Here is a 15,364-nt window from a genome sequence, read left to right on the forward strand (position 1 = left end):
ATATCGGATGGGCCGCTTATTTATTATTGATTATGCAAAAGTGGTGTGGTTAAAAAAATAAAAAAAAGGATTAAATTGTGTCATTAAGTGCTTCAAGCTAACAAAGGGACAATTTCTGCTGCTAGGACTAATTTACAGCTCATTCATTTTGGATAGCAGTGATAAAGATCGCATTCTGTTATGCAGGCATGAATATTCAAACAACACCGCATGAATATTCAATCATGACCGTGTTCATGATCTTTGCATTGCCTTCTACTGAAAGGTAATGCAAAGCGGCGAGCATGCAAGATCAATCAGAGAGAGGAATCACACTAATTACACTGCAGCAAGCTGAGGCGCAGCAGACCTCAAGCACACATCGATGCAGGCGTTACAGCAAAACGACTGTCAGCATTATTATTCAGCAATAACTGATCATGTCAAACACGCTGTACACCAGTATTTCCCAGTCTTGGTCCTGCTCTGCACACTGTAAAGATTTCCTGCTTAAACGCCCCGTTTCAGCCCTGTGAAGGGTCAGCTGAAGCCCTGAGGAGCTGTTTCAGATTCATTAGAGCAGTAAAATACTGAAACATGCAGGAGATCCAGGAGCAGGACTGTGAAACACCGGTGTTAACTGTTGGACGTGGGCGCTGACCGGCTGCAGACTTCAGTTCCAGTCCTTATTCCACATTAGGGCTGTCACGACTACTTCTTTAAAAAATAACGTTCTAATTAAATTAGCTATGATTAAGTGGCAGTTTACGTGATGATAATACACATTTTTAATCCTCATATAGTCGTTTAAAGGGTTATTCAGTCATCTTTTTCCAATAAAGTATTTTTATGTCTACATGGATTGTTATTGTCCAGTTACACCCCTTTTTATGGTCTATTTCAGCACAGCAGATTAATGTGGTGATGCCATAAAGGAGCCTGTTTAAACTGGAGAAAATAAACTTGCTTCTGCTTCAGAAACATGTAAGCTCAAATTCTTGGTCTGGTTTAAGAAAATCACAACACTGACGTGGTGGTGGTGTGTTGTGCTGGTCTGAGTGGATCAGACACAGCAGAGCTGCTGGAGTTTTTAAACACCTCAGTGTCATTGCTGGACTGAGAATAGTCCACCAACCAGAAATATCCAGCCAACAGCGTCCTGTGGGCAGCGTCCTGTGACCACTGATGAAGGACTAGAGGATGACCAACACAAACTGTGCAGCAGCAGATGAGCTATCGTCTCTGACTTTACGCCTACAAGGTGGACCGACAAGGTAGGAGTGTCTAATAGAGTGGACAGTGAGTGGACACAGTGTTTAAAACTCCAGCAGCACTGCTGTGTCTGATCCACTCAGACCAGCACAACACACACTAACACACCACCACCACGTCAGTGTTACTGCAGTGCTGAGAATGATCCACCACCCAAGTAGTACCTGCTCTGTGAGGGTCCATGGGGGTCCTGACCACTGAAGAACAGGGTAAAAGGGGGCTAACAAAGTATCAGAGAAACAGATGGACTACAGTCTGTAACTGTAGAACTACAAAGTGCACCTATATAGTAAGTGGAGCTGATAAAATGGACAATGAGTGTAGAAACAAGGAGGTGGTCATAATGTTACGCCTGACCGGTGTGTATATATATATATATCTATACTGTGATTTATTAACTTTTTCAGTTTGTTCATCTCACTGCAATCATGTTTAAAATGGGACTGTTAGGCAGACAGACGGACCAACACTGTCATAAAAACACCATAAATGTTCCATTTACCTGACAAACTGATCTGTTTGTATTACTCAGCAGAGCTGGGGGGAAATCGATACAGCATATTCGTGCACTGCTCCAGTTTGGAGAACTGGTCAGTCCTCTGTGCTGTTATATTCACACGTCCACGCAAGTTCATGCAATCCTTTCTTCTGCACTCAAGGATTCCTCCACCTTAAGCTTTACTTCTTTGTAGAGTTTGAGTTCGGCTGTGTTGGTGAGTCTCGTACCTGGACTCCAGCGTCCTGAGCAGGTAACATAACCTGCGTTTTCCACAACGTTGTGTAGACGCACATGAAGCAGGTGATGGATGGTGTCATTTTCTGAGCTCGCTCACAATTGGAAGGTATCTTTGTAAGCCAGCTGTGTCCAGTGTTGGCTGGTTTTTTGTGGGAGCCAATTTAACTTTGGCTTTGCCGTCATTCATAAACACTATCTCTGGATGGGGGTGTGTGAGGTGAGCTCTCATTTCTGTAGTATTCCCAGAGTATTTTACTTAAGCAGTAAAACACGAGAGGGAGCGCGTATCGCAGAATAACATCACGGCTGTGATTTAGTTGCAAGCACGAGCCGAAGGCGAGTAAGAAATAAATATACAGTAATAAATTAATAAACTGGGCCGTGAACGCGGCGTTTAATATGTTTTAATGTTCGCAGTTCCTTCACCAAATTATAGTTCCTTAACGAGCAGCTTGTTGCTACGTCAGAGTAACGAGCTCCGCCCACTCGCTGCACAGCCGGCAGTTCGTTCTCCAGCTCCTTACACTAAATTCCCAAAGTGTCATCACCACTGAGCAACTTTTCAGTCGGCAGCTGTGACAGAAGAACAGCTGAACAACCTGGAATCAGCCAGAAATGAACCCAACACCATTCGCCAAACGTGTAGTCTGATCTTCAGAGTCTGACCAAATCAGACTGAGCCATAAAACTGCCACAATATCAAGTTCAGCTCAGTTTTGTCAGTTTTTGCCAGATCAGTATTAATGTTGTTTTGTTCCAGCCAGTCTGTAAAGCATCTTACAGCCCATTTAGTTTGGCGAATGGTAATGGTAAGTCGTTGCTTAGCAACGGCGTCTCAGTGGAGTGATACAGTGTTTGTGAAAAACCTGTGATGTTATGGTGAAATAACAGCACAGTTAGAACGCTTCTCAACCAATCAGCTTGCGTGGCCGGAACTAACTGTTGTATAATTTCATACGACACTCCTTGCAATCCGCATGCGTCATATCCACATCGTCTGTCCCTTTCTTGTTAAAAAATTCAAAATAAGTCCAGATGTTTGATATCAATGCGGACTTAAACGCATTTCTGATTTCATTCTTCAGCGCCTCCAACTTCCTCCACTGACCTCACCAGAAGAAAACTCAGCACCATCTACTGGACTGAAAAAGCAACTGATTTTTCTAGTATTAAAAAGTTTAATTCATATTTGCAATTCATATAATAAAGCACTGATACTCAGCATCTGTATATCGATACAATATCGCCATGCAAAATATCGTGATAATATGCTGCATCGATTTTTCCCCACCCCTATTACTCAATGAATGTGACAGCCCTGTATGACATACCTGATTCCAATAATCAAAGCCTTCGTGATCTTGTGAATATTAGACTCAGGTATGTGTTTGATTAGGGTTGTAACTGAACTCCGTGGGTCGGATCTCAGCAGCCCAGCCGAACGCTGTACTGTACCTACTGTGCTTCGATTTTACCGTGTGGAGGTTCAATTCGAAAAGCCTGTAAAATTCTGCATGCAAAGAGAGGCAAAATCTACTTTCCCAAAACTGAAGCCAAGCGAGGAGCAGCGCGGGCTACAGGGAGGGAAAACAAACACACACACAGCGATGAGTAAAGGGGAAAGGGGGAGAAAAAAGAGAGAGAGTGAAAACCTTTCCGAACAGTACCGTGACACTAATGCCCAGACTGCCGTCTTTTTTCGACAGCTCAACGTCATATAGATCTCCAGGTTGGAGACTATTGACTTCTGGGTCACTACCAGTTAATGTGTCCGTGACGGAGTTGGGTGATATCTCCTGCAAACAGAGAAAAGCGGCGTAAATAAACGGCCAGGCAGCCTCCGGCATGCAGCGGTCAAGAGGTTATGGATTAAGAAAAGGCATTCTACAGTCAGCTGAGGCTCTGTTAGTGTCATGCACTAATGAACTGCAATCACAACGCGACTGCAAGTCAAAACAACAGGCAGTTAGTCTGTCAATCACTGAACATGCAGGTTTTGGGGATTACAGAGTTGAAAACATCAGAAAATCCAGAGCAGCTGGTCGCTTACAAATGGCAAACTGTCAAAGGAATAGTTTGGCAACAAAATCTGATTCAAAGAATTTCCCATTCATCCCAGACTGAGATCAGCTGAGACGTGCTCGGTGCAAGGCTGATGCTGCTTAACAATAGAAGTCAATAGTCACCCAAATCTTTTCAGTAAATGCATCCTGAAAAACTCAAACTCCATCCAGGTACTTACAAGACACAGATTCGCAGATGTGGTTTTTATGGCTCTTATGGTGTGTTCAGACTGATTTGATTAGGTTTGATTTTTATTAGTCTGGACATTTTTGGACGCAGTTTGAAATGCGACTCCAATCAGATTTCTACAGATGTGTCTCAGTCTGGACGCTCTGGACGCTCAAAACGGATTTCAAAGTGTCTTTTTCGTCACTCCCAACACGACAAACAGCGATGAGTCGAATCCAGAGTGATGAAGTGCTGGGATTGAAGAAGAGCTCCAAAGATTCATGATGATGATGAGAGTTCTGAGGAGTTTGGAGGGGAGATGATGCTCCTCCATCTCTCCTGCATCCATGCTTGAAATCCACATCACCAGCGTAGCTACGTAGTTACTGACACCAACGCGTTACCACGGCAACCCACGCAGATAGACTGGTGATATCTGGACACACACATCAGATCTGATCACGTGTTCCATCCTGCAACACTTTAATTTAGAGCTCAATAAGGTTCGAGCTGGATGAGAAAAGTTCTGGGGACGCATTTACAGAAAACATTTGGGTGACTATTGACTTCTAGTGCTAATCAACTTCAACCTCAGAGCTCGAGCTCTAAACTAAAGAAGCGAAATTTGGACACCTGACTGCATCTGGGCTAAGTGGGAAATTGCGGTAATTTGATTTACCGCCAAACCATCCTTTTATATATACACTATGCAATGACAACACAGCAGGAATGATGTATATGATGTCTAAGACTTAAGCCTAGTCTTAAACTGCACATTAGCTTTAAAAAAGAAATGCCATTGAAAACACTGTATAGTCCAGGACTAGGCTTAAAGGGAAATTAAAATTTTAAAATTCCTGCATAATTAAGTGATTAAGATGTAATCAGAGTGGTTTGGTGTGAAACACTCTGTTCTAGATAAACTTACCGAGTCAGAACTGTTCACAGTGGTGGTGATAGGAACCAGACGTCCACCTCTAAAAGCTCCCTCACAGAAAGTTCCTACATGAAATGGTTATGAATTCACTGCCTGATGACTGAGACACTGTTTTATGATAGTTTTGAGAACTTAAACTCCATTCATGGTGGAGGGATACATGCAGGGCGCTGTGAGGCAAAATAGTCCCCAAAGAAAACTTATTATTTCAGATTTTCCACTATTTTCCATCATCAACATTCCATATAAACTCAGAAGACTCGTGTAGGTTCACTGGTGGTTCTGGATAGTAAATAAAATGTCTATATCTGTGTTGTAGTCATGGCGACCCCTGGTTCCTATCACCACCACTGTAAAGACGTCTGAACCACTTCACACCAAACCACTCTGAATCTCTCTGTTTACATCTCACTCACTCCCTTTTAATGCCTTTAAATATCCACCCAGTAAACTTCTCCAGACTCATCACTGCATCGTAATTCAAAGCTATCAAACATTTATTGATCATTTGTAACACAGAAATCTCTTTAAAAGCAAACAGGGCAAAAAGACATGAGAGATTAAGAGCAGGTGTCCTTCAAAGAAACAAGACAGCAGCTGTAAACCTGCAGAGCTCAGTCAGTTCAGATCATTATGACGTCTGACGGTACCTTTTTGGACTTTTGCGTTTCGTGGCTGCTCGAGTACGTGTCCTCGTCCATGTCCGAGTCTCCTCTGTCCGAGTGCTCCCGCTCTTTAGGCGCTTCTGGGCTTTTGGCTTTGCGGGTTTTCGGCGGCAGGGCCGGTGGGGTAGCGTCGACCGTAGACTCGTGGTCAGGGGTGGTGGACTGCGCCGGAGCCGTAACCTCATCTGGAGCGTTTCGGTGGAAGCCGTTGAGATGAGTCTGTGAGAGGCTGGATCTGTCGCTTTTGGAGTCCTGCGAGCTGAGGCTCTCCTGCCGGCGACCCGCAGGGGCGGCCTGGGAGACCCCGTTCCTACTGGAGGAGGGAGGAGGAGGGCTGGGGGAGCCCGTCTGCTCCTCAGAGGAAGAATCCACTTCTACTTCCTCTCTGGTTGCGGCCGAGGCCTGAGGGGGCGGGGTTTTGTAGAGAGAGAAATCCGACGGAGAGTCTACAAGAGACACACGGGTCCAATACAGAAATACAGAGATGAGTTAATGTTCAGATCAGAATATCAGACAAGCTGTACAAGGTGGGTGTTTCTAATAAAGTGGCCAGTGAGTGGAAGTACAAGGCGGGTGTTTCTTATAAAGTGGCCAGTGAGTGGAAGTACAAGGCGGGTGTTTCTTATAAAGTGGCCAGTGAGTGGAAGTACAAGGCGGGTGTTTCTAATAAAGTGGCCAGTTAGTAGAAGTACAAGGTGTGTGTTTCTAATAAAGTGAACAATGAGCATCTTTACATGAACAGTTTGCTGCTGTTACCTGGGAACAGCCTCTCTCTGGGCTGGGACACCACCAGGGTGACATCATCTGGAGCACTCTGCAGGATCTCTACGGCTTCCTCGTGAGGAACACCTTCCAGACTGACATCATTCACACTGAGCAGTCTATCACCTAAAGCCACGACACAGGAGAGAGGTCTGACTCTCAGTGCTCCGGATTTTTAAAGGATGTCAGCTAGGGTTTTCTCATGTACCACTAGAGGGCACCATGCAGGTGCACAGCAGGCTGAAGCAGTCATAATGTAATCAGTTAATGTTCCTGGCCCTGGGGGAGCCCTGCCACGCATATTCTGGTGTTTTCTCCCTCTAATTCATGAAACTAATCAGCTAATTAACAAGCCCCTCCTGAGCTGAAGTGGTGTCCGCAGACATTCTTGGGCTAAGTAGGATAATAAAACCATTTAAAAACTCTTTACACTCATATCCTAAAATGAAACGATGAATTTAAGACAATTTAATCTCAGAACACAGGAGATGGTGATTAGGACCAATCACAGTCAGGGGGAGGTCTCAGAACTAACAAGGTGGTGATTAGGACCAATCACAGTCAGGGGGAGGTCTCAGAACATAGGAGATGGTGATTAGGACCAATCACAGTCAGGGGGAGGTCTCAGAACTAACGAGATGGTGATTAGGACCAATCACAGTCAGGGGGAGGTCTCAGAACTAACGAGATGGTGATTAGGACCAATCACAGTCAGGGGGAGGTCTCAGAACTAACGAGGTGGTGATTAGGACCAATCACAGTCAGGGGGAGGTCTCAGAACTAACGAGATGGTGATTAGGACCAATCACAGTCAGGGGGAGGTCTCAGAACTAACGAGGTGGTGATTAGGACCAATCACAGTCAGGGGGAGGTCTCAGAACTAACGAGGTGGTGATTAGGACCAATCACAGTCAGGGGGAGGTCTCAGAACTAACGAGGTGGTGATTAGGACCAATCACAGTCACGGGGCAGTTCTGGGAAAAGACTGAAATGAGCAGAGCGACTTCAGGAAGCACCGATTTACAAACAAGCCTGAACCCAAACCTGGTTTCAGAGAACCGTCAATGTCAGCAGGCCCCCCCGGAGTGATGGAGCTGATGATGGTGCCCAGGTCCATCCGGCCCGAGTTCTCTCCTCCGCTGATCTGAAAGCCTGGAGAAAAACACACAACACACAACGCACAACGCCGTCACACACAGAGACTCACACCACAAAGCTTGTACACCTCTTCTTACTCCTGCAAAGCTGCTGTGTGACTGTGTGTGCTATAAGCACAGTCACTGTAATGTGCAATACGTATGTGTAACATGCATTTTTATTATTATTATTATTCCCAAAAATAAATAATACATGTACATTTATCAAATTATTCAACCTCTTTTATGTGAAACAATTTTCAACGCATCCAAATAAAATTCATTTTAGTTTCTTTTTTACTTCCAAAAGTCTAAAAAAGTCAGCTGATGCAGCCGTAAACTCTCAAAAAGGTAATTCAGTTCTAAAATTCTAAATAAAATAGTTTGGCATGATCTTATGTTTGAAAACCGTGCTGCAAAATGAAGCAACTTTAAAAGCGCATCCTTCTCAAATGTGCAGCGGCATAAACAAAAACACAGGACTTTTATTTTGACATGCTTTTATGAAAGAGGGGCCAGGGTACTGCATCACTAAGAAGACCCCAAGTGACCTGCATGGTGCAATGCTAAGGTTTAGTAAAAGTGTGATATATATACACACACACACACACCCACACACACCCACACCCACCCACACACGCACACACACCCACACACGCACACACACACCCACACACACCCACACGCACACACACACCCACACACGCACACACACACCCACACGCACACACACCCACACACACCCACGCACACACACACCCACACACACCCACGCGCACACACACACACACACACCCACACACACCCACACACACACCACACACACACACACCCACACACACGCGCACACACACCCACACACACCCACACACACCCACGCACACACACGCGCACACACACACACCCACACACACCCACGCACACCCACGCACACACCCACACACACCCACACACACCCACGCACACCCACGCACACACACCCACACACACCCACGCGCACCCACGCACACCCACACCCACCCACACACACGCACACCCACGCACACCCACACCCACCCACACACACCCACGCACACCCACACACACACACACACCCACACACACACACGCACCCACACACACACACCCACACACACCCACACACACCCACACACACCCACACACACACACACACACACACGCACACACATGCACATATAGTAGTGCACACTGGAGTTTAGTCACCTGACAAAATTAAAAAGAGAATTCTAAAATAATTGAATAATTAATTATTATAGAATTCTAAAATAATTGAATAATTAATAAACTAATGAATAAATTATAAAATAATTTATTTGGACGGTCAGCACTATTTTGTTCAGAAAATAATATTAATATAATAAGGACTGTACTTTACATGTGTTTATGTCCATTTAACCATTTCCAAAGCTCCCCTTGAGGAAGCCCAGTATTATTTGTAGTTATCATCCAAACAATATTGATTAAGTTAAATAAAATGTGTTGGAATTTAATAAATCCCGGGGCGTCCAGGGGGAATCTGGAACTTTGCTCTTCAAACTAGATAACAACTCAACGTTTTTTTTTCCAAAACCAGAAAATCTTGTTACTGTTTACCACGTATTTGTTTGTTTACATCTATTCTAAAGCTACACGGTGATTTTGCAAACACGAACACACTGCTGAGACCTTTACTCTGCACTGCCCTCTAGTGGATGTACTGCTTAACATCCATGCCAATGTAAAGGATGCATGGAAGTCTGTGGGCAGTGAGGGCTACGTCGTTTGAAAGGGGCGAGTATAAAGGATACTTTACAGTAGCTTATTAATCTGGAACGTCTTTTCACTCTTAATTAAACCCCTTAAACGCCCTCCTGCTCCCAATCATCTCCACCCCAGAGACCTTCTCCCCTCCAGAGTCAAAGCTCTAACAGCTCAGCTGCTCTCAGATCAGCAGAGTCATTAATCACAGTGTGAACACTGAGGCTGCCAGACCGCTGTCTCAAAGCAGCTCCTGTTATTCCTGCCAGACTGAGAGCGTGTGTGTGTGTGTGTGTGTGTGTATAGGTGTGTGTGTGTGTGTATAGGTGTGTGTGTGTGTGTGTGTGTGTGTGTGTGTGTGTGTGTGTGTTTAAACCATTTCAGGAAAATGAAAAAAATCCATATAAAAAGAGAAGAACACAGCCCATCATATCAGGAGCAACTAAACTATCCAGTTGTTTTACAGTTTTAACAAAAGCTCCATGATTCATTTTTTCCATTATTTTCGTCTCACTGAGGTTCCTCTGCAGAAAATGCCACATTTAAGTTCCGTTGTGTTCTGTGTAGAGCAGGGTTCTCAACCTGCTCCATTTCAAGGCCCACCTGCTTATCACTAGAAAGCGTGAAGGCCCGCAGGAAAACAAAAGTCAACCTTTTTTTAAAAAAATCACTTTTGGAAATTTTTTAACAGCTATGTTTGGGTGCCGCCCCCCCCCCAATGTGCGAAACATACCAGTGAACATAAAATAACAACAGAAGGGAGGCAAATTAAGTACAGTGCACTTCTAACATATTTGAGGGGCATTTTGTGTCAATTATTTTTGTATTTAATGACAAAGTGCCATTACTTGCCCACTGGCCCCCTTTGGTACTAGCCCAAGGACCACCAAAGGGTGCAGCCCACGGCCCTGTGGGTCAATTCTGGTCACAAACTTGAGGATTAAGGAACTGGGTCAAATCAAGCTCCATTTTAGCTGTTAGCCTTGTCTTCACTACTGTGACGTCAATTCGAGCAGCAGCTCTGAGTTCAGCCAATTATAGGAGCTAATTTACTGCAGCAGCATTACTTATATAAAAGCACACCCAAAAAGATGGTCCTTCAAGGGTTCTTTAGTAAAGACAACGGTTCTACACACAACCAGGAACACTCAAAGAACCATTTGCATGTGTAAATGGTTCTCTGCATGGTGAAAGAGTTCTTCTGACTGATGGAGAATCTGCTGTATATGGTTTTATATGGAACCTTTTTGAAAAGGGTTCTATATAGCACCAAAAAGGGCTCTGCTGTTTGTATGTGTAACTTATCATTATAACTAAATAGTCGGTTCCCTCTTAGTTTGTGTGAAATTAATAGCTTTTAAATTTCAGAGGACTGATTGCTGTGGGCTGCCAGAAAGAGAGAGAGAGAGAGAGAGAGAGAGAGAGAGAGAGAGAGAGAGAGAGAGAGAGAGAGAGAGAGACACCGCCCACAAATGACATCACAAACGTTGATTGTTGAAGTCTAAGCAGGAGGCGTCAGTACGAAGCCTGCTGAGCCAGTACAGATTCATATATATGAATACATATGTATATGTGTGTGTGTGTGTGTGTGTAGGTGTGTGTGTGTGTGTGTGTAGGTGTGTGTGTGTGTGTGTGTAGGTGTGTGTGTGTAGGTGTGTGTGTGTGTGTAGGTGTGTGTGTGTAGGTGTGTGTGTGTGTAGGTGTGTGTGTAGGTGTGTGTGTGTGTAGGTGTGTGTGTGTAGGTGTGTGTGTAGGTGTGTGTGTGTGTGTGTAGGTGTGTGTGTGTAGGTGTGTGTGTGTGTAGGTGTGTGTGTGTGTAGGTGTGTGTGTAGGTGTAGGTGTGGGTGTGTAGGTGTGGGTGTGTAGGTGTGTGTGTAGGTGTGTGTGTGTAGGTGTGTGTGTGTGTAGGTGTGTGTGTAGGTGTGTGTGTGTGTAGGTGTGTGTGTGTGTAGATGTGTGTGTGTGTGTAGATGTGTGTGTGTGTGTAGGTGTGTGTGTGTAGGTGTGTGTGTGTGTGTGTGTAGGTGTGTGTGTGTAGGTGTGTGTGTGTGTGTAGGTGTGTGTGTGTAGGTGTGTGTGTGTGTGTGTGTGTGTGTAGGTGTGTGTGTGTAGGTGTGTGTGTGTGTGTGTAGGTGTGTGGGTGTAGGTGTGTGTGTGTGTAGGTGTGTGTGTAGGTGTGTGTGTGTAGGTGTGTGGGTGTAGGTGTGTGTGTGTGTAGGTGTGTGTGTGTAGGTGTGTGTGTGTGTAGGTGTGTGTGTGTGTAGGTAGGTGTGTGTGTGTGTGTGTAGGTGTGTGTGTGTAGGTGTGTGTGTGTGTGTGTAGGTGTGTGTGTGTAGGTGTGTGTGTGTGTAGGTGTGTGTGTGTGTAGGTGTGTGTGTAGGTGTGTGTGTGTGTAGGTGTGTGTGTGTGTAGGTGTGTGTGTGTGTGTGTAGGTGTGTGTGTAGGTGTGTGTGTGTAGGTGTGTGTGTGTAGGTGTGTGTGTGTGTGTGTGTGTGTGTAGGTGTGTGTGTGTGTAGGTGTGTGTGTAGGTGTGTGTGTGTGTAGGTGTGTGTGTGTGTAGGTGTGTGTGTGTGTGTGTAGGTGTGTGTGTAGGTGTGTGTGTGTAGGTGTGTGTGTGTGTGTGTGTGTGTGTGTAGGTGTGTGTGTGTGTGTGTGTGTGAGTGTGTGTGTGTGTGTATAGGTGTGTGTGTGTGTGTGTGTGTGTGTGTGTGTGTGTGTAGGTGTGTGTGTGTGTGTGTGTGTGTGTAGGTGTGTGTGTGTGTAGGTGTGTGTGTGTGTGTGTGTGTGTAGGTGTGTGTGTGTGTGTGTGTGTGTGTAGGTGTGTGTGTGTATGTGTGTGTGTATAGGTGATGCTCGTACGATCCCACGTCCTGACAGGCTGCTGCTCTGAAGGTGTTCCAGTGTGAGTCACTCACCCAGTCCGTACTTCACATCCTTCTTCAGATTGACAGCCTTAATCTCTCGCTCAGGGGGAGGCAAGGCGTTCAGCTTCTTCTTCAGGGAGTCTGAGAGAGGGAACCACAGAGTGACCATAAATAAATGAATAAAGAAAATAAACACTCCCCCATGACCTCACCGCTCCCTACTCCCGTTTCTCCTCTCTTTCACTAGCGCTCCCGTGTTCAGTCCCTGATGCTGTACGTTACTGTAGGTTTGTGCTCTCAGATTTCCCATCAACACTCTCAGCTGGAGGATAACTCAGCATTAGCTGTGGCCCAGCGTAGCCACCAGCGCTACGCTAAAAACAAGAAAGGAAAAAGCAAGAAAGATAAATGGAAAAAGAAAAGAGAGGCAGCAACAGAACAGAATAAAGAAAAAGAAAAAGAAAACATAAAAGAAAGTAAAAAAAAGAAAGAAAATGTAAGAAAAGAAAGACAGAAAGAACGAAAGGGTGAACTCCAAAAACTGGAAAGTGGAAAAAAAAGAGAGAGAGCAAGAAGACACACAAAAGAAAGACAACACTGAAATATAGACAGGGAGGAAAAAATAAGACAGCAAGAAGAAATGATTACATAAATAAATAAATAAATAAATAAATAAATGAAAGGAAAAGAGGATAGAAAAGATGAAAGTAAAAGAGAGGAGAAAGAAATCGTGGAAAAAAGAAGTGGCAGCAAGAAAGAAGAAAAGAAAAATAGGAAAAATTAAAGAAAAAGAGGGGATGACCACAAGGCAGATTAGAGAAAAAAAGGAAAACAAGACAGAAGAAAAGAAAAAATTAAAGGAAGTAACAAAAAAAGAAAATGAAAGAAAAGAGAGACAGCAAGATAAAGACGAAGAATGCTGAAAAATGAAAGAGAGGAAATATTAAGATACATTTTAAAACAGCATAAATAAATAAATAAATAAATAATTTACACACCGGGCAAAACTACAGATCAGCTCTTAACAGATTAGACACAGCAGAGAAGATCAGAGATCTTAAACTGGAGCCAAGACAGAGACGAAGGAGAGAGGAAAGAAAGAAAGAAAGAAAGAAAGAAAGAAAGAAGGAGGAGAATCTCAGATCACTCTAATCTAATCTTTATTATTATATTATATTAATACAGTGTATTAATTATACTGACGCTGTAACACACAGTTAACTCTTCTCTGAGCAGCTCAGAGATCCAAACGTCCTCACTGATACACTAATACAAACACACTGAACTTACCACTGATCCCCACAGAGGAGGCCGGAGTGGAGGACAGGCCAGAACTGAGCATGCTCACACCTGAGAGAGAGGGGGGGGGCATAACGAAACTACAGAAGATAAACAACAGCATCAAAACTGTAATGATCTAATTCATAACAACTTGTTACAATATTACAGAAAAACATACACAAATTTGAGTGTAATTACACTTTATTTTAAAATTAGGAGATAATTATTAATATATATCTGTGTCTATATTCCACTAAACGGCTCCTTGCCACATTTTAATCATTCTGAATCACACCAAAGGAATCTGATCATGGTGAAATTTGAGATTTCATGATCATTCCCTTACAATCTGTAATCACATTGGATTGTTTTGATGTCAGAGACGTTTAATATAATAATTATATTAAAAGTGCACTGCGGCCTAAAACTAACACTTACCCTGTTATTCATCATGTGATTTAATATTCTAATGCACCGTCAGCTTCATCGCCTTTCAACTCCATTAATGTTCTCTTACTACAATACCCAGCATGCATTATGCAAATGTGTCAAACAACCATCCCCCCACAACTAAGGCACTGCTGTGGAAGCTAACAAACACGTTAGCGATCAGGCTTTTTTCTGTATTAGCCAGATAACGGAAAAACAACCCAAAAGCCTTTGTAGCTTTTCAAAAGCTCCGCCCACCTTCAAGATGCATCATCAGAAGGGGGTTTTCTGGGCTTTAAACTGGACACTATATTGTGTTTTTATTCCTCTTTGTGATGTAAAGCGACCTTGGGCCTGTGAAAGGCGCGATATAAACGAAACTTATTATTATTATTATTACTTCTGTTTGAGGACAGCGGGCATGTTTACAACAGATGGTTATATTTTCATGTTGAATTTCATATTAAAAACAAGAAGCTGTTTGATTCATATTGCATCTTGCTCATAGCAGGCCTGTCGCAATTATGACATAATTACCTAAACACGATTCATGTGAGATGATCACACTTATTTAAGCTGACTGCAATCAGTCGTTAGATTTCACACACATTTTACTGCTACAGTCAGAACGTGAATTTTGAGTAATTACACCGATCAGGCATAACATTCTGACCACCTCCTTGTTTCTACACTCATTGTCCATTTTATCAGCTCCACTTACTATATAGGTGCACTTTGTAGTTCTACAGTTACAGACTGTAGTCCATCTGTTTCTCTGATACTTTGTTAGCCCCCTTTTACCCTGTTCTTCAGTGGTCAGGACCCCCATGGACCCTCACAGAGCAGGTACTATTTGGGTGGTGGATCATTCTCAGCACTGCAGTAACACTGAGGTGGTGGTGGTGTGTTAGTGTGTGTTGTGCTGGTACGAGTGGATCAGACACAGCAGTGCTGCTGGAGTTTTTAAACACCTCAGGGAGTGGACACAGTGTTTAAAAACTCCAGCAGCAATACTGTGTCTGATCCACTCGCACCAGCACAACACACACTAACACACCACCACCACGTCAGTGTTACTGCTTTGGGCTCGTTCTTTAATTGCTACATATGATGAACAAAAAGGGCCATTAAATTTACTCACAATTATTTATATGCTAATTATTCGTCAGCTAAAATCTGATGATCGTGGCGGCCCTCTCTCATTCCCAATCTCACTTTCACATGTATATATTTAAAAACAAACATCTCCCATGCTGACCTATGACGTACGCCTGACCGGTCTCCTCGCAGGACGAAGAGTCGGACTCCTTCTT

The 15,364-nt window shown here is 43.8% G+C and overlaps 1 protein-coding gene across 1 annotated transcript in view; it reads right to left on the bottom strand.

The window, feature by feature from the left end:
- The window catches only part of ptpn13 (protein tyrosine phosphatase non-receptor type 13), a 147,444-nt gene that overhangs the window by 24,020 nt on the left and 108,060 nt on the right, over positions 1–15,364 (bottom strand). The window contains 7 exon segments of the mRNA XM_036587727.1: positions 3,655–3,783; positions 5,807–6,267; positions 6,578–6,709; positions 7,628–7,735; positions 12,393–12,482; positions 13,632–13,691; positions 15,310–15,364. The exon segment at positions 15,310–15,364 is cut by the window's right edge and continues 52 nt beyond it. Coding sequence (XP_036443620.1) covers positions 3,655–3,783; positions 5,807–6,267; positions 6,578–6,709; positions 7,628–7,735; positions 12,393–12,482; positions 13,632–13,691; positions 15,310–15,364 — 1,035 coding nt within the window.

The sequence above is a fragment of the Colossoma macropomum genome, unplaced genomic scaffold (assembly GCF_904425465.1).
Source record: "Colossoma macropomum unplaced genomic scaffold, Colossoma_macropomum, whole genome shotgun sequence".
Classification (NCBI taxonomy): Eukaryota; Metazoa; Chordata; class Actinopteri; order Characiformes; family Serrasalmidae; genus Colossoma; species Colossoma macropomum.